Below are 19,366 nucleotides of genomic sequence, written 5' to 3'. Positions count from 1 at the left end.
GTAGCTACAGTCTCCTGTAGCTTCCCATCATCCGTGTGTGAATGTTCCCTTCGAGACTTCAATTTGAAATATAAATGGTATTATAGATAAAGGTGATAGTAGGTCTTAATTCACTGACTCCAGCTTTAGTCCACTCATTGTAACCTCTCAAGGCTGTGATCAACCCAGTTCCTGCACCTTTTCCTAACACATTTCTTCCTTTCACTGAACATGATTGGGTACAGCAGCAACTTCTTTAGCAATGACTTTGTGGCTTGTGGAGAGTGTCAGTAACTGTCTTCTGCTCATCTGTCCAGTCAGCAGTCTTCTCCATGCTGACCCAGACAGACAAACCATTTAAAGCTCAGAAAATCTTTGCAGGTGTTTTGAAGTAATCAGCTGATTCCCAATACTTAACTTCTTCACAATATTCATATTTTCTCTGACACTGAGTTTTGGGTTTTTATTATCTCTACATCATGATCATCACAAATACAAGACTTAAAGGATTGAAATATTGAGATACTTTATACATAATGTGTGGGCCTTCAATTGCATGAATTATATAATGCAGGGGTTTTCAAAGTATGAAAGGGTGAGCCCCCCTCCAAGAAGCACAATGCCTGCTGCGCCCCCCCCCCCACACACAACCCCCGAACTGTGACATGAGCTCCATGTCACACCCCCCCACAACCCCCGAACTGTGACATGAGCTCCATGTCACAGTTCAGTTGTAAAAACTCCACCTTCAGCCCCGCTCTGGCCAAAACAGTGTTGGCATAGTTACTTTGAAAAAGTAACTTTAATCGGACTACTGATTACTCCTTGAAAAAGTAACTTAGTTATATTACTGACTACTTGACTTGCAAGTAACTAAGTTACATTAAAAGTAACTTTTTAGTTACTTTCAGCAGCTGCTAACAACAAGCTCCGCCTTCTGTGAAAATCACATTGAGCTTTGCCAATACTTAATTATCAGCTATTTTATAATGGCAACATCAACAATGTGTCTCCACTGATAAGGTTGGACTGAAGAGGAGATTGTAAAAAAAAAAATAAAAAAACGTGAGTAGTTTGTGTGGTCCACTGTTGTCTGGAAAACTCCAAGAAGGATTTTAAAGCCCCCCCCTCCCCCAAGCCTCCAGATTCTGCGTTACGGCCCTGCGTTTGGTGTCAGCGCAGCGCACAGAGCTCCTCCTGCAGCTCCACAGCTCAGATGGTTGCACAGATTTGTGACACTTACAGTAATATTAATAATTATAACGGTGCTAACTTGCCATTATAACTATTGCCAACTACGGACACGTTTATTGCGCTGTTCATATTGGTCTCGATGTTTGCAGTTTTCTGGAGCGCAACGCGAAGCTCGATGTCATTCAGAGGTAATACATTAACTTGACATTAACAAAGACACAGCGGGACGGATCATCCTGGAAATGATGAACAGGGAGAGACTGGGTAAGACTACCTTAATGACGGACAAATTCTGGGATTTATTGTGAGTCTCTGCTTATTCCCAACCCCAAATGAGTAACTTCACGTTCAAAAAGGAGCCCAAAAAGGCGCAACCAGCAACTCGTTAAATTTTCAAGCGACTTTTAAAAAAAGGAAGCCCAAAGCCGCTTATAATATCGGACTTGTCGACAGAAACTCAAAATAGTTCCAGTTTTTCCACCAATAAAATGCGCATCTCCCTCCATTGTTTACATTTCTGTTGCATAGAGACGTCGGTCACTCGACAAGACAGAGGAAATACGATTAAATTACAAAAGAAGATAGTAACGCAGTAACGCAAAAATGATTTTGATAAGTAACTGTAGTCTGACTACTGGATTTGAAATAGCAACGCGTTAGATTACTCGTTACGGAAAAAAGTGGTCCGACGTCAGTAACGTTACTGACATCACTGGCCAAAACATCCTCTAAGGTGGGAAACATTTCCACTGACCCCCGCTCCACACGCGCACCCCACAGTACCAACTTTTTCCTAAATCCACAGAGTTGATCGTGTGCGTAAAAGACGTTTCTCTCACATCAGTAGACAGCAAGCAGATAGCTTTTCCGGTTTATTTTTTCCCTCGCACCGCGCCTCCCCTAACATGCTCTGGCGCCCCCCAGGGGAGGCGCGCCTCACACTTTGAAAACCGCCGATATAATGCAACTGGAGGACTATATATATATACATATATATATAATCTACACATAATGAATTTCACTCTTCATCACTCATTATACATATTGAGTGACACTTTTCAGAAATTGTCACTCTTCACTTTCTGAAAAGTGACCTTTTTTGTCAGTTAAATTGACATGTAATTCTTTTTTTTGCTGTACCTGCATTCTGCCAGTGACTGAAATGATGCAACAAAATTGTTGTGTTTTTTTTTCTATGTCAATGTTGAGAGATGGCTTCTGTTGTGACTTTGAGCTACCCAAATAAAGTGAAGAAGAGAAAACTGTGTTCATCTGACACCTTGTTAAGGGCTTCCAGAGCTTGTTTGTTTAACAGCTGTTTAATGAAAAGTTTATGGTTAAGGAAAGAAACACAGCACAGTTAATGTTGGGAACCATCAAATGCCATTTACACCCTGTAAAAGTAAAGAGGCACATGTATACAGATGGGGAAAAGACTGACGAGTCTTTGATCATTTGTGCCCCACACATTGACTGCAGTCATTTCAGACAAAAGGAACTTTTGTCAAAGTTGTAAAATGTTGTCATGGGAAATAAACAAGAGCTGATGTGGTAAACAAAATTTTTAGCATGTTGTCTGTGATGCGTCTTAGATGTTATATAGGCTGTGGTATGAAACAAAACCTTTTAAAGCAGTTGGAGTGGAAAAGAGAGTTTTAGGATGTCAAATGTGTAGCATAACAACCTTCTTCAAGATAGAAAATATAAGTTATTTAAATCATGTTTAAATAATTTTAGGCTCTACGATGGTTGCATGGTCTATAGCAGACCAACATTTTTAATAAGCAGTTTCCACCTGGATCAAACAGGTTCCAGTTTTCTTGACAGCTGACTTTCTGTTCTTTCTTCTTGCTCCTTTTCTGAATGTCTTTTCTAGGAGGTCTTGGTACTGACCCATGTTGAGATGCACCAAAAACTGCTTCAGTGATTAGCCTACAGACTATCTTGACCTGAAACTCATAGAGAATCTATTGAGTATGGTCAAGAGAAAGATGAGACACCTATACAGCTGTCTACACCCACAGGTGAATTATTAACCCATGACTGCAATATACTGCTGTTGACTCTGCTGAATCATCTGGAAACAGGAAGAGTGACTTTTGTCTTTCTCACACTGTTTCTATCATGTGGTGTGATTTTCTTGATGGTGGACCAAAATGCAGACAGGAGGTGGGGGCATGGTTAATGTCGAAAAAATGTTTTAATGAAAAGATTAGCAAACTTACACAGGCAGTGTAGAAACAAAAAGTAATCCAACATGAAAAAAACAACAAGGAGATTCAGAAGTTCACAAGGAGAACACAGGAAGCAACAGGATTAGATGGGAGAGTCAAGCAAGGAAGATCCGGAAATGAGACATATATATACTCTGATTGCTGATTACTGAACAAGAAAGAAACTGGTTGTAGGTGTGAGGGGAGAGAGCAGCATGCAGGCTAAACTGAGAGAGAAAGAAAATGGCACAGGGGACGAGGGAGAGTAATAAAAACTAGAGTATCTAGGACTAGACATCAGGAATAAACATAATAACTAGAATCAGTAAGAAGGAACTGAAGTAAAAATAGAAACAATGCAGAAAGAAGTAAGGAACATAAATAACAAAACCCAAAACAAACCCAAACAACCCAAGATCCTCACAGTTTCTGTGTTTTAGCTTAATTTATGTCAATTGAATAACTACAAAGTGTAATTTGACCTGCTGTTACCCTGAGGTTGAATTTACCTCACTTTTAGATCATTGAGAACCAGATGTGTTTTTTATATGTTGACATGCAACATTCTGTGGAATTGAGTGACCTGGTTTTATAACAACTATAAAGCTTTCAGACCCAGTTTGATCTTTTATAGGATTCACATGTGGCATAAATACAGGAGGTTCCAGTACAACGGTGGAAACACAGACGCCACATCACAGCATGCTCTATCAAAGCACTAATTGTGGACTGCTAAATAAAAAAATTGCCAGACAGATTTACAACAAACTTGAAAGGAGGCAGATTTTTTTTATCTCACTCCCCTCCTATCAGTTTTAGATATCATTAGCTATCCAAATACATTTGACATGCTGTTATCATTTTTCTGTCAGATTGTTTTGTAATCTCATTTTGCCTAATCTTTTTCACTTTGGTCCTGACCTGCTGTTTGTTTTAATGATGCTGTTTGTTCTTTGATGTTCTCTAAGAAATATACAATATCATTATATAAACCATTTTCCCCATTTTACAATTATGCTCTCCTTTGTCTTGATATATTTTTATATATGCTGTTAAATATGCCGTAAACTGTCTCATTAATGTTTAAATCCATGGCATTGTATCTTAGTAACAAAAAACAGCCAAGAACTGGTGTGTTATTTTAAAAAGATATAATAACGATGGTAGCAGCAGTAGCCTGACTGAACATATATGTTTTTCTCAGGACAAACACTGCTGTGGATCTGCCCAGACCTTCAATTAATTTTCTTCATACTCCCTAAAATTGTATATTAAGAAAATAAATTAGGGCAAATTTTAAAGAGGAAATAACGATTTCCCCCCTCCCCCAAGATCCTAAAACCCATTACTAAAACTTCTATATGTATTAGTGGAAAATTTTAATTAATCGAAGTAAAGGCAATTCACTTTTAGTTGAAGGCTGAGAAGGTCAATTTTGTGATTAACCTGGTGAAGATTAGAATTCAGTTAGGCTATATGTAAATTTTTCGATTTTCTTACCTTTTTAAAATTATTTTGTTTTCTACCAGAAGATAGTAGTTGATACTTTCAATAAATCATATGAGCCGTCTTTACAACTCTCGTTATGCTGTTTTTAATCCAGTCTATTTTTGAACTCTGCAGTCCATTCACTCTCACGTTAAACTCAGAAATGTGAAACGATCCTAACCGAACCTCACACCGCCTCAATTTTATGCTCCCAACCAGGACCGCTTTCTACTGGCGAGCTGGCTCTGGATAAAGATCATTAGTCAGATTAAAAGAAAAACCCGAACAGCACACATACTACTAGATATTTACATACAAAACAGTAAGCAAAGAATTCTCATAAATAACAGAAATAAAAGCTTGAAAACACCCTTACACACTTTGGAATTAATAAAAACATTTTGACCTGGCATGGAAAAGCGAACGTGAGGACAGCAGACAGAGTAAAAGTGGATCTCATTAACATTTTTGATTTAATCTCGGCTCTGTGCAGTTTATGCACAGAGATTAGCTACTTTCTAATCCATTATCCATTATGCTCAACGTTTACATCCCGAACCGCAGACGTTACTAGAAAATGCACGCAACACCTGACATTAGGTATAATCAGTGAAAGCGAGTTCTCGTTCCTCTTAGTCACGAAATATATTGATTGCGATCAAGAAGAGACAGAAATGTGTTTGATTCGTTCTGAATGGTTATCAGAAAATTGGATTGTGCTTTAGATTATTTGTTTAGATAGATAATTAGTCTCTACTCGGCCTCTAAAAAACAGTTCGCAATTTTACAAAGACAAATGTTAAACCAAGTCTGTAAGATAAGGAGTCGTTACATCGACATAAAAATAAACAATAAAATGTTAAAATGTGAAAAGAAAAATAGAAATATAAAATAAATAAATCTAGTGAAATTTAAAGTAGATTTATATTGACTTTTTTATTTTATATGCGGATAAATGAGATCAAGCGTAAAAACGCTGATAGACATCTTCGTATATTTTGATTTTAGTTTGCGGTCTGCGTGGAGGCGGATCCGTCCCCAGCAAAACATGCGGTGCGTGCAGCAGGAGGTTCCTTCAGTTGTTCCCCTCCTGAGGAACAGAACAGGCTGAGGTGCTGTCTCACGGCCATCACTCCGAATCTTTTGGATTTCCTTCGTCCTTCTTGACTTGGAGAGGTAAAGTTGGACAAAAGTTTTATTATTATTATTATTATTATTATTATTATTATTATTATTATTATTATTATTATTATTATTATTATTATTATTATTAGTAGTAGTAGTAGTAGTAGTAGTAGTAGTAGTAGTAGTAGTAGTAGTAGTAGTAGTAGTAGTAGTAGTAGTGGTAATAGTAGTAGTTGATTTCAGGTTTCAGGAACATTAGGAGGTCCTGGACAGACCCCGATCTCACCGTTTATGGAAGCTGCAACAAGTGCGTCGCGTGCAGTGAGGTGCGAGGTGGTCAGCAAAGCCCTCTTTTCTGCGGATGGGAACATGCTGATCGATGTTAAAAAAGAAGATCGACGACTACACATTGATGCCAGCCCTCTGCGCTGTTTGATTGGTGAGTTCATATGATTCTTTGCTTTGGAGTTAGTTACACCGCTCAGATAAATTAGCTCGGAGCAGAAAGCTCCAGCCCAACAACTGTTTCATTTTGCAGCCGGTCAAGCATTTTTTGAGGTTATTTGGACAGAGAAAACAGTAGTTTAAAACTCACTCAGTTTCAGAATGGGAAGAGTGCATACTGATGGTGATAGACATAATAATAATAATAATAATAATAATAATAATAATAATAATAATAATAATAATAATAATAATAATAATAATAATAATAATAATAATAATAATACAAACATCCCATGTCAAATGTAAGAGTTTTGGATATACATTTGGATTATGCAATATATAGAGAAACTCAAAATATATTTTCAGTAATCACTGATCTTCATATCGGCTTTGATATAATCGTGGTATGGCCATTTGAAGCGGCTTGACAGTCCTTTGAACATGGTCAGGTTGAGGAATTGTCTAATATGCAAGTTGGCTTCTCGTTGGCGGCTACGGACAGTCGGAAGTGTAATGCGTCTGATGTGCAGACCAGTAGCCTCATCAAGCTGTGTGTGTCGCCGGTTTTAACCGATCCCACAGATAGACGAGCCGGACGTGGCGATCTTGTGCTGGAGTGGCCACACTTGGCTGACGAGGATGAGGTCGATTTGCAGTAATGCCAGTCTGTTGGAAACAAACTCTTAAACGGTCAACGGTCCGATAAATGACATAGAGCCGTGCAGCTACTACTCTGGTGGACGTCCCTGCATCCAACATGCCAATGGCATGCTAAGGCATAACATGCAACATCTGAGGCATTATGACTTGTGACAAAATTTGACATTTTGGGGCGGCCTTTAATTGACCCCAGTCCAAGAATTGTCCAGTTGTTGCTCATTTTGTCTGATAACCCACTGCACATGCTCCACCCATGCTCCACTGAGTAAAAAAAAACAAAACAAACAAACAAACAAAATAAAAAAAACAATGACCACTGCTCACTGGCAGCAATTTGGGCTACAATAAAATGTCAGCAAATACTCATTTGCTAACTCCACAAGATAACAATATTTGACATGGGGGGTTTATATTTTTGTTCAGTATAATAATAATAATAATAATAATAATAATAATAATAATAATAATAATAATAATAATAATAATAATAATAATAATAATAAATTATCAAACTAAGAAACTGTTATATACCACAAAACAAGTTGTTTACTATTTTATTATTCAGACGAAGATCTTCAGGGAAGTTCTTAGTTTAATTTTATTTAAAACAAAACAAGAAGATAGAAACAGGTATTGCGAAATGGTCATTTTGCGTAAAAGGAGAATCATAAGCAGATATCAGATAACGGCCCGCAAGTTTTTTATGCTTTTTATTTTTCTATATGAGTATAAAATAACATGATAAGGTAGACAAAGATTCAATAAACTAAAGAAAGAAAAGGACAAAGACGAAATAAATTGTCAGCACCTACTCTATCCTGATTTATATATATATATATATATATATATATATATATATATATATATATATATATATATATATATATATATATATATATATATATATATATATATATATATATCTATATATAGAGAGAGAGAGAGAGAGAGAGAGATAGATAGATATCTTTCATTATTTGCATCTGAAGACGCACATCTATTATACAAAAAGAATAAAACCATGGCCTACAACGCCTTTACGTTTCGCTTGCAACATTAAACGTCGGCGCCATAAATAAAGCTCGGGGTGTCTGACCTGTTTTCACTGTTGGCCATATTTGTGCTGATGAACATAAAGCTCAGCAGCGGGACAGGACGGCGGAAAATAAAGCGTGGCCTGCATGCTGACGTTGTTTTCTTCCGGTTGTTTCTCAGGGTGTGACTCTCCTCCTCAGGCCGTGTGTGAGGGCTGCTCGCGCATCATCTCTGACCGCTTCCTGATGCGAGTCAACGGCGCGTATTGGCACCAGGACTGCCTGCAGTGTGCAGCGTGCCAGCAGCCGCTCATTGCCACCTGCTACTTCCGGGACAGCAAACTGTTCTGCAGGAGAGACTACCAGAGGTAGGAGAGCCCTTCTCCGCTGTAGGGGCCAAGGACCGGGGCTCGGCATGTTTTTGAGGAACACCACCCTCACTTAATGTGAAATGTGTCAAAAATACAGCGACTAAAGGAAGCAGATACATTATGAATTAGATTACTCTAAGTTCCATTATTCCAAGGATTTTATTTGGTAATCAAAATTAAAAAAAGAAAAATTACCGCCCATAAACATAACGTAACATGCTCTAGTCTAGAACATTAATACAGTTAGTCAGTGGCTGTTTGTGTTAAGCTTTGAGTTAATAAAGGGTTTACTCAGATTTTTGGTTCTCATCAGCTCACAGTGCCCTTCACATTTATTGGCACCTCTGTTTAAAAAGCCATTAAAATCAGCTCTTGATCGCATAATGTTTCCCAGTTATTATTTTATGTCCCTGCCTCATGATCCTCCTCACTATATATGATGAGAAACGATCAGAATATTTTTACTTATTGCTCTGTTTGTTGATGTGGCCAGGTTTTGTGGAGCTGTTTTCCCTTAATTATTTCCTAAGTTATGAAGATGAATACAATGTCATTTCATTTTTATAGCTTTGCAAAGCAAGTATTTTTATTTGATCTCTGTTACCCCAGATTTCAAATTTAAAGACACAACTTTACAAATAAATACAAATGCAAGAAATGGTGCAGTTCCAGGTTTTTCATGTATTTTTCAGTAGCCCTGATTTTATTACAATGCTTACTTCAGATGTACTATTTTCAGTATGTGTAACTACATTTAACCCAGATAAATCTAGAAAAAAATATCTGTTTTGTCTCAGTTAAACTGAAAGTATTAATTTTTATTATTAATTTTATATTTGTGTATTAGATTTGACCTGAGTCAGAATTTCATACCACAAACCAGAAAAGGTGATATGACAAAAAAAATTCTTGACTCCTTGTGTCTAAGCAAGGATATCTGATAAATCTAACAGGTGGGTTACAGATTATAAGAATGGTCGTAAACTGCATCAGGCATTGGTGTGATGATGAGCTTAAGGTGAAGTGTTGAAAAGAGCAGGAACTTCTTAAAGACACAGATGCAAATTTCAAGGTGTCAATTTGCAAAGTCAAATTTATTTTAAGTCATGTTTGTTACATAGCATAACAACTGAGGCAACATAGTTACTTGATTGTGCTATAAAATTGCACTATGTACCTCAAAAATACATAATATTGGCCTTTTACAGATCTCCCATGCCAGCTGGGTTAATTCTATAAGCTATCGCTATGACTCTGATTTGTTTCAGAGAAACTTAAAAAGATCAGTTCTGCTCCTCCACTTTATCTGCAATAGTGAAATAGTAAAACTCTACATAATCTATTCTTTTATTATTACTATTAAAATATCAGCTTCACGAACAGCCCAACAACAGGGTTCTGTTGGTCGCCATTAAGGAAATGTTCATCAAATGAAGTAGGAAAGGTAATAAACAAACCAGTCCACTGTCCTCCATTACTGCTCTGTTCAGTTGCAAAGTTACTGGAGGCATAATAACAATGGTGGAGTCAGACTGAAGAAGACAACTAGAGCAACTTACCCTGATGTTGTTAAACCAGAATAAACAAAATTATGCAAAATTACCAATCAATTGTACTTGGTTGCAGGGAGCACATGGTGCTTCCATTTTGTGAAGTCAAAATATTGTCATACTGTGATTTATCACAATTTGTCTGAGGAAGGTTTTTCCACTCCTCATTTAAGAGTTCAGAGTTCATGTTCCCTCCATGGCAGCATCTCAGTGAGATGGAGTTCTGGCATTTGAAGAACTATTCTTAATTTGGAGTCAGTCCTTGGTAGATTTGTTAGTAGTTTTTGGGTCATTAGAATGTTGCAAGGTCCAGTTCTGCTTCAGTTTAATTTTTTTTCAATATTGTCTCACATTTTTGTCAAGCATGGAAGAATTCATGATGGATTCTATGATGGTGAACTGCTTGGTCCTCCTATAGTAAAGGACCCCCAGAATATGACATTTAAAGCCCCATTTATTTTTAAATGGTTCTTTTCTTGATGCCGTTTCTCCTTTCAGAGTTCACATGAATGTTAAACTTGTCTCTTTTTAATTATATTGGCATCAATCTTTACATCAGCAGGAGCAAAAGCTTGCATTAGGTCTATAAGAAACTTTTACAGTTTTAGGATATTTCTTTTAGGGCTGTACATTTGGTAGAGATGTTGCCTTGCAGCAAAAAAGTCCTGGGTTCAATTCCCGGCCTGGGTTCTTTCTACATGGAGTTTGAATGTTCTCCCTGTGCATGGTGGGTTCTCTCCAGGTACTCTGGCTTCCTCCCACAGTCCAAAAACATGACTCTTAGGTTAACTGGTCTCCCTAAATTCTCTCTAGGTGTGAGTGTGTGTGTGTGTGTGTGTGTGTGTGTAGGTGTGTGTGTGTGTGTGTGTGCATGGTTGTGTGTCCTGTCTGTTTCTGTGTTGCCCTACGACAGACTGGCAACCTGTCCAGGGTGTACCCCGCCTCTCGCCCGAAACGTTAGCACCCCACCTGGCCCCTCTAAGGGACAATGGTGTACAGAAAATGGATGGATGGATGGATGGATGGATGGATGGATGGATGGATGGATGGAGGATATTTCTTTTAGCAGAGGGGTCAGCAACTGTCATCTTAAATTTCCCTGAGGTGCCATATCAACTGCTGAATTAACAATACATTTTATATCAATGCATGCCAACCTTTTCACACTATAAACTGTAACTTCATAGGACTAGTTGCAGTATTTGCTGACTAGTGCTAGTATTTGTTGACAGATACTGGCAAAGTGCATTTCAACAATTTTTAGAATAACATACTTTTTATCTATAATGACACCACCATAACAGCAACAGAAATATACGACAGGAAGTAGAGATGGCATTAATCATCTTTTCACATCACGATTAGAAAAATAAACTGAGTCAACATGATATGTATATTAATATAGCGACATCCCTGTTTATGAAAACGGTGCCCCTGCCTTATTTTTCCCCAGTTCTGCTATTATGAGATCACACTTTGTAACTTTAAGTAGCATTCAAGTCTCAGAGAGTCCAGCAGTCAGATGGAGACAATGAGTGCTCTCTTCATGGAGAGAAAATTTAGTCACAAAGAAATGTAGAGGCAAAAACACTCAATGAACTTTGTGGAATATTCTTGAGACAGTTAATCTTGTTCCATCATCACACAGCTGTGGAGTTCTGCAAACTTTGTGTGACGCTTTTCTTCAACAGTTTGTCCTGCTCCCTGCTGTTGAGATTAAGCTTGTAAAGATAGTTAATATCTGACAGTTTCACAATCCCCTTTTGGTTTTTAAGTTGTGGATGGTTTTGCAGGAATGTTTTTACCACAACAAATTAATCCTCTTTGTGATGCTAAGGCTAACTAGCAAAGCTCTTCTCACAGTTAGGCAAAGTAACTCAAAATAGTCAAACCCAGTAGGTGGGGGGTGTTTACTATCTGTCTGTGCTAGGTAATTTGGAATGTGCACAGGTGGGCCGATAAATGCACTGCTTGACATCAGTTAACCTCTCACCTGTCACCTGTGGCACGAGTGTCCAGGGTTGCTGCCTGCTGTTTTAGCATCTCGCGGTCGGCTCACAGGGTGAACTTGCTTGCACAGTCAGACATGGGCATGTTAGCAACATTTTTTAATTTAATAACACATAAATCTTTTGAATGTTTCTATTACTTTTCTTTCTTAATTATGTAATTTGTTCAGTATTTCTAAAAGTGATATTAAATATCCATATGTGCAAATCACAATTTTTGCAACTTTTTATATTGTACTTCTACTTTTCACCCATTTAAATTAAATCAAGATATATTACTGAAACACTATGATGTTGAACTGACAGTGTTGCCTCTTGTATGTTTCATTTTCTTGTCTAGCTGAAATCGCCATTATAATTCATCATTAGGCATTCAGTATGTGGGATATGTCATTGTAAAACCGAGAAGGTTTATTTTACTTGAAACCCGAGGACCTTGTGTGTTGAGCATTAATCTAAGCACAGACCCCTGCAGGTGAGGATACAAGAGTAAATCCTCGGTCCAGACAGAGCAGGCTGTTGAGGACTCAGAACACCCTGTGCCTCCTGGGAGCGAGGGCCAAAGTAAAGAGAAGGGGAGGGCAAAGTCAACCCCCGAAAAACAACACAGAAACCGGCAGGAGCTACTTAAAGCCCTGTTCTGTTTGGATACAACAGCCGATCCACGGCTGAGCCCAGCACTAGAAAAACAAGCTCTCATAAAAACTTTGCAGATTGGATTTCATCGCCTCCTCAGACCTTTTGCTTCATACACCCAGATTGTCCTCCTCTCACAGTTTCCATAATTTTTTAACTTAAGTGATTTATGCTGCTTCCGCTTTGAGGCAACCTAGACTTCTAACAAGAGCAAAATGAAACAGAGCTGAGGAAAGTGAGAAAAACATCTAACTGACTATATGTAGCTTCCTGTGCTACATATAGCACAAGAAGCTACATATAGCACAACATGTGTAAATAAAATTCACTAGCTATAATTAAACCTTTATTTTTTAAAAAGCTCTTCATCAAGATGACTTAAATTACAGATCTATGTCTAATCTTTTCTAAAAAATTTTAGAAAATAGTAAATGGCATAGCACTTTATGAAGTCCACAAGATCCCAAAGTCCTTCACACTACATTCATTCACAAATTTCCATTCACAAGGATAATAACAAAACAATTGCCCAAAGACAAAACTAGATAGCTAGGGATCAAACTGGCAACCAAATGTTTTCAGAACCTCCTACCACTATCTAATTAAGTGTGAGAGCATCTACACAGTTTGAAGAGTTTCAGTCAGGTTTCACCAACTCTCTTTGGATAGGTGTAAATTTTGTAAAGCCTCCTCAAAATACAGGCCCTTTAAAATAACAAAAAAAAACAGCATATTTTATGGCTGCATGTTTTACCATCCAGCAATGCAATCATTATAATATAATTTAAACTTGTATTTGGTATATTTTGTTATGTGAAGTAAAATCTGTGTGGCAATGTTAATATAACTTTAGATGAGGGTTTACCTTTGAACAGGACAGCATAGCATCCACTGTCCTGCATGTTTTGTGTTTCCCTGATGCTCCTGGTGTAAATGAACAGGTGATTAACAGGCACTGAATGGCATGTTGATGAAGTTGTGCAACTGCACACATCTAGAACTTGAAGGCCATTGGGCCCTGAGGACAAGGGTTGATAACCACTGGTTTATGGCTAATCATATTCAGGTGTTAGAATCCATCGATCAATCTATTGTCTTCCATTTATCTGAGATCAGGCCAATCAGAATATTGCTATTGCCCATTTGCTGGAATCCCATACATCCCTCTTCTGAGTAAAATCCTCCAGCTCATTCTGGGGGATCCTAAAGTGTTTTATCTGATAGGAACAGACAGAGGAAATAGATCAAGATTGGATGCCAAGCTGGACCTGGCATCCAATTCAAGCACACACAGGAGTTCTCAAAGGACAAAAAAAAAACAAAAAAAAAAAACAAAAAAACAAGTTTAATTTTAGTTTCAAATTCTGGTTGCTGCTCAGGATGAGATCAAACACAGCTCTGGGAAGAGAAGGGAGAAAGCTGGTGATGCTTAGATAGAGGGGTATGTTTGACCTGTAGAGCAGTGGAGGGGGTGGAGCAGAAGAACCAAGGCTTTAACAGGGAGGTGCAGGTAACCAGATAGAACAGGCTTCAGTGGGAGCAATGAATCAAAGAAGATCTCCACAAAGATGTCCGGAAAGCAACATCCAGGGACTTTGATGATAATCAGGCTGAGGTCATACACAGTAGGACAGAGAGAGCAAACTTAGCTGGAAGGGCAGGCAATACTCATTGATTGTGAGGCAGTACTTGGGTCAGGGTCCAAAAATCCAAAACAGATGGGATCTATGAAGGGCTTGGCAGTAGTGGTAAATTGCCAAGCAGTAGTGAGATACACTGAAAACTTGGAAGGAAACATTGGATCTCTACTGGCTCGTGGCTGTCAATAATCTGGCAGGGAGGCTGAAAGTAGGGCGTGGCAGGTGAGCTGAATGAATGACTAAACACCATGGACATGACATGGAACATAAATCATGAAAATTAAATTCTTTTTTGTTTCATTTCAAATGTTCAGTTGAGCCTTTGTTTACATGAGTTGAATGTTTGTTTTAATAACTGATTACTTACCATACTGCAATCAAAATTTATTACATGCTACATTTTAGCCTGATGTTCCATATAGAAAAAATGGGTTGGTCTTAAATAGGGATGCAAAGTAATGATCTCATCTAATGTTGATCTTATTGAATAACAATTGATAAGTGTCCATTTTTAAAAAAAACTCGAGTCTTCTCTTGTATGAAGAGACCTGACTGTCCTACTATATCAAGGGCTGCATTTCTCATACATTGAATTTAAGGAGGAATCACATTTTAAAATTGGTCAGCCATCTCCTGCAACAGGAAATTGTGGTTCTCACATTAAACCTTTATGAAATAAAACAGGAACCTTTAAGATTGCTGAATAGACAAAGCAGATGTTAACTGAATGGAATTATTTTTAAACTAATTAAGCATTCAACAATTAACCACAAGTAGATTTTATAATTGCATCCCTAGTTTTGACCATGGTGCTAAGCTAACAAAATAATATTTGCAAAAAGCTAAGATGACTGAGGTTTGCAAACCAGGCACCCTCTTCTCCACAGCTATACCTTGAGATCCTGTCCATGAACACCACAAACAGGATTGGTGACAAGAGGCAGTCCTGGTAAAGTCCAGCTTGGACTCTGAATAGGCTCAACTTTGTGACAAGAGGACACAGCTCTGTCATGCTGAGAACAGAGGACCAAATTTATGGTGCCCTGTATGGGACATGAGACCATCAGCAGTGGGACCAGGATCCACTGAGGGTAGAGAAACTGGTTAGTGGCTGGTATCTTAGTGCCAAAAGCTGAAAAAGGGAAGCTCCTCACCTACTCAAAATGTCATGAAAAATGGAGACAGAATCTTGGTTCCTCAGCAAATCTGTGGTAAGCAGGCTGAGGTAAGAGTTGGTTGTTAAAATGAACACTGGTAGCACAGTGGTTTGGTAGCAGGGTGTAAACCCAGGAAAAAACAGAACTCAGAGGTCAAAAGGCCAAGGCAGAGTCAGAACCAGGGAGGCAGAAGCAGACAAACTTACGAGGGTCTGACAAGAATCAGAAGTCATGGCACAGAATTACATCAGGCACATGAAGTAGAGATGGGCTATCTGAAGCCAGGCTTTGAGGCATGTATCAAGTAATAAAGGAGGCGTGTCAGATGAAGCCCCACTTCGATGCTTGTGTTGTCTTACTGAAAACCACGTGACTGGCAACAAACGGTGCATCCTATTACATGGGTCACTTGACTGCTTCATTTTGCGTGTCGGTTTTCAAAATAAAAGCATAAAGAGCCCTATTGCTTCATGGCATGGGTTATTGTATTTGATTGGACATCAGAGGAGTAGCTATTTGTCTTCCGCAGTGGCCAAAACAAAAGGAACCTTGACCAACATAGTTCATATGTATTAATGATTTTGATAATGGCATTCATCAAAATTTAATGTTTGCTACCAGATTTCTCAATTGTTGATTATGGTACATTTTATGAATTTATATTTGTGCGTTTTTATTTTGTAAAGCACTTTGAAACTGTATTATTGCTGAAATGTGCTACACAAATAAACTTCAAAACAAAATGGAGCCAGCAAGAAGAAAAAAACTGACATCTGGGAAGACTTGAGATGATCACTCGCAAGATTCTTAAATAACAATAATTAACCCCTTCACCTCCAAAATTCTCACCTTCTTGAAATTTGCACTATTTCTTTGTTCTGCAAAGATATATCAGTCTTGGACAGCAGAAACAAACTAAAGCTGGTGGATGAATAAAATTCTGGCCTGATAAGTTAAAATATAAGGGATCAGATCAGAAAGCCAACTAGAAATCCAAGAAGAGGAGAATTTTTAAAGAATTTTAGTTTTTCAGGAGGCAAATCAAAACTCAAAGAATACTGTCCGCCCCAACAAGCACACAACAAGCACTCCGAGTACATTAAAACAAATGTCTATTGTTAAATCAGTCGATAAAAGAAAACAGCCACTGACAGTCAACATATATCAGGATTGGCTACAAATGATTTTAATAACTAAAAAAGATTAAGTTAAATAAGATTTAATTGACTCTCCTGTTACTAAACATGAGTTTGACAAAACTTTGTTACAATATTGTATCTACTAATTTTTTGAAGTATGTCTATTTGAGTGACAAGGCTACCACAGTTTCAACAGCAGATGTCACTAGTGAGAAATGAATGAACCACCAAGTAATGAACCTTTGGGTGACGCAATGGACTGGGACTCTTCATTGCTTCACGAGACTTCATTTGGCCATCACTAAGTTGAAGGTAATCTTAGGTAGACAAATCCAGGGACAAAGCAGGAGGCAAAAGTCAAGAGGCAGAAATGGGGTCGTGTCCAGAAAACAGAAGCCAGTAGAGTATCCAATGTGGGCAAGGCAAGAAAATCCAAGAGACAAAAAAACATGGTCGTGGTCAGGCAAAGGAGGAAATGCTGGATGTCTACTCACACGAAGGCTTTCAAACATCTGCCTGCCTGAGTGCTGAATAAAACTGCTGGTGAACAGATGGATGACATGATCCTGAATGTACTGCAATGGCAGCATGCAGGTGGATCAGTTGAGCTTGATTGCAGAGGTGAGACCAGAGGATGGAGCATCGCAGGCAAACTGACCAGAATCATAACAAGCTCTTGCTTTGGCATACAACTGATTAGCTCTTACAAGCTACAAGGAGACACAGTCAAAGGTTTACTCTAGAGCAAAAAAAAAAAAGACTACAGAAGCACAATACAATGACTCCTTCAGCAATTTCACAAGGTAAAAGTCTGGCCCACTGGTTCACGGTCAACATTGCTCTTCCTGTATCAGAGATTTGACCGTCAGTCAGTCTCCTCTTCAACACCCTAGTAAAAAGTAAGCTTTCCTGGGAGTCTAAGAAGTATGATCTCCTGATAATTGGAACACACTCTCTCATCCTCTTTTAAGAAAGAGGGTGAGAGAGTGGTGACCACCACCCCAGTCTACCTCTCCAAACTTGTTGTCAGCCATGACATGCCCACAATGTTCAGAGCCTTCAAAATCTCCGGTCAAACCTCATTCACCCATTGCCCTGCCACCAGCAAAATTTGAACTACTTCGGTGAGCTCTACCACAGTGATGAAATTGCATTCTCCCACGTCTTCATGCTCTCCCTCAGTGTTTCGTTCAGCCATATAATTGGAGTCTTTGAACAGCTCCTACTTTGAACTTTCCAGGGGTTTTTTTCTCCACTACTTTTCCAGACCTTTTTTCATTTGGGATAACCTAACCCATTCCACCACTGTTCACTTTTTAATCATCAATATAGGATACAAAAGAAAAGCAAGTACAGTAAATGCACAGTACTTATGCAGAAACAGCAGGGGGAATTATTGGCAAATGACAGAGTGTGCAGCGAGTGCGATGACACGCTTGGCACGGCTCCATCGCTGCACGCCAGGCACAGTTCCGTTGAAACAAATCTCCTGTTGTATAATATCAAGTCCTGTGTCTGTTGTGTGTGTGTGTGTCTGTACTTCGTAATCATCAAAGCACAGCCCACTATGAAGAGTAAGAGTAAGTTAGAAATGGCATGGTCAGTTTTCACTGAAGTTATTTTCTTTCTTTCAAGTAACAAAATGCCAGTTGGTTCAGTTGGTTGGGAGTAAAAAGGTAGGCTGTTATAGAATAATGTTATTGTTCTGCTGTTGGTGGTGCCATCTCTGAGGAGGTAAAAATAATCAACCCAATAAGATCCTGTTCTGTGTGTGTATCATTCATCACAAGCTCTGCAGGTTGTCTCTTTGTCACACTCATTCATCAAAGACCATGCTGGACATTTCTGTGTAATGACAAGTTTTTTTGACATAGAAAACAAAATAAAAATAGCTCTTTATTTTTTTAACCATGTTAAGAGTGTCAAAAAATAATCAGCTTTAGGTTCCCATGGTTGCTTCCTTTAGGTAGATGTTGTTTCCATTCAAAAGTAATTATATGTTTTTGTGTGCGCATTAACTAGATAGTGAAGTGTAAAAAACAACATCTAAAAGCAAACACTGATCATTAGAGAGGTGATCACATGACCTGTAACAAGATGCACATTTATATTGGGTAAGGTAAGGTAATTTTATTTATATAGCACATTTTCAGCAACAAGATAAATCAAAGTGCTTGACATGAATTAAAAGGAAATACAAACAAAACACTATAATACATTATGTGCACAATTAGGCAAGTTTTAGTTTAGAGTTTCACTTCACATCAGACACCAGCAAGGTGGAGGTGGGATGGACTGGTATGAGCTAGTTTGACCTTTTCAGGTTGAAGATCAAAATCAACTCCCAAACTTACCGCCAGATTTTAGAAGACACTTTCTTCAATCAGTAATACAGGAAAAAGTCTGCATCTTTTAGGAAGACCGTGATTTTTATAGAAGACAATGCTCCATCTGACACATCAAAGTGCTCCACTATGTGACTAGTCAGTAAAGGCCTTAAAATAAAAGAATAAAGAAGTAGTCCCCTTCTTCACCAGACCTAAACCCCATAGAGAACCTATGGGCCCTTCTTAAATAGGAGATTTACGGTGAAGGAAAATAATTCACATCTCTGGACAGTGTCTGGGAGGCTGTGGTTGCTACTGCACAAAAAGTTGACTCCATGAATGAAAGACTTATAACTGTTATTGAAAAGAAGAGTGACTATATTTGTCCCTGATTTAT

General features: G+C 38.3%; 1 protein-coding gene across 1 annotated transcript in view; it reads left to right on the top strand.

Annotated features, from left to right (window-relative positions):
- The first annotated feature begins 5,972 nt into the window (after positions 1-5,972).
- Positions 5,973-19,366, top strand: part of LOC122847141 (LIM homeobox transcription factor 1-beta-like) — a 32,273-nt gene continuing 18,879 nt past the window's right edge. Inside the window, exons 1-3 of the mRNA XM_044144522.1 lie at positions 5,973-6,050; positions 6,243-6,438; positions 8,322-8,508. Coding sequence (XP_044000457.1) covers positions 6,291-6,438; positions 8,322-8,508 — 335 coding nt within the window. The 5' untranslated portion in view covers positions 5,973-6,050; positions 6,243-6,290. The remainder of the gene's footprint in view (positions 6,051-6,242; positions 6,439-8,321; positions 8,509-19,366) is intronic.

The sequence above is a fragment of the Gambusia affinis genome, linkage group LG17 (genome assembly GCF_019740435.1).
Source record: "Gambusia affinis linkage group LG17, SWU_Gaff_1.0, whole genome shotgun sequence".
Classification (NCBI taxonomy): Eukaryota; Metazoa; Chordata; class Actinopteri; order Cyprinodontiformes; family Poeciliidae; genus Gambusia; species Gambusia affinis.
Note: the sequence above shows the minus strand (reverse complement) of the source record. Positions and strands in the feature narration are given on the sequence as shown.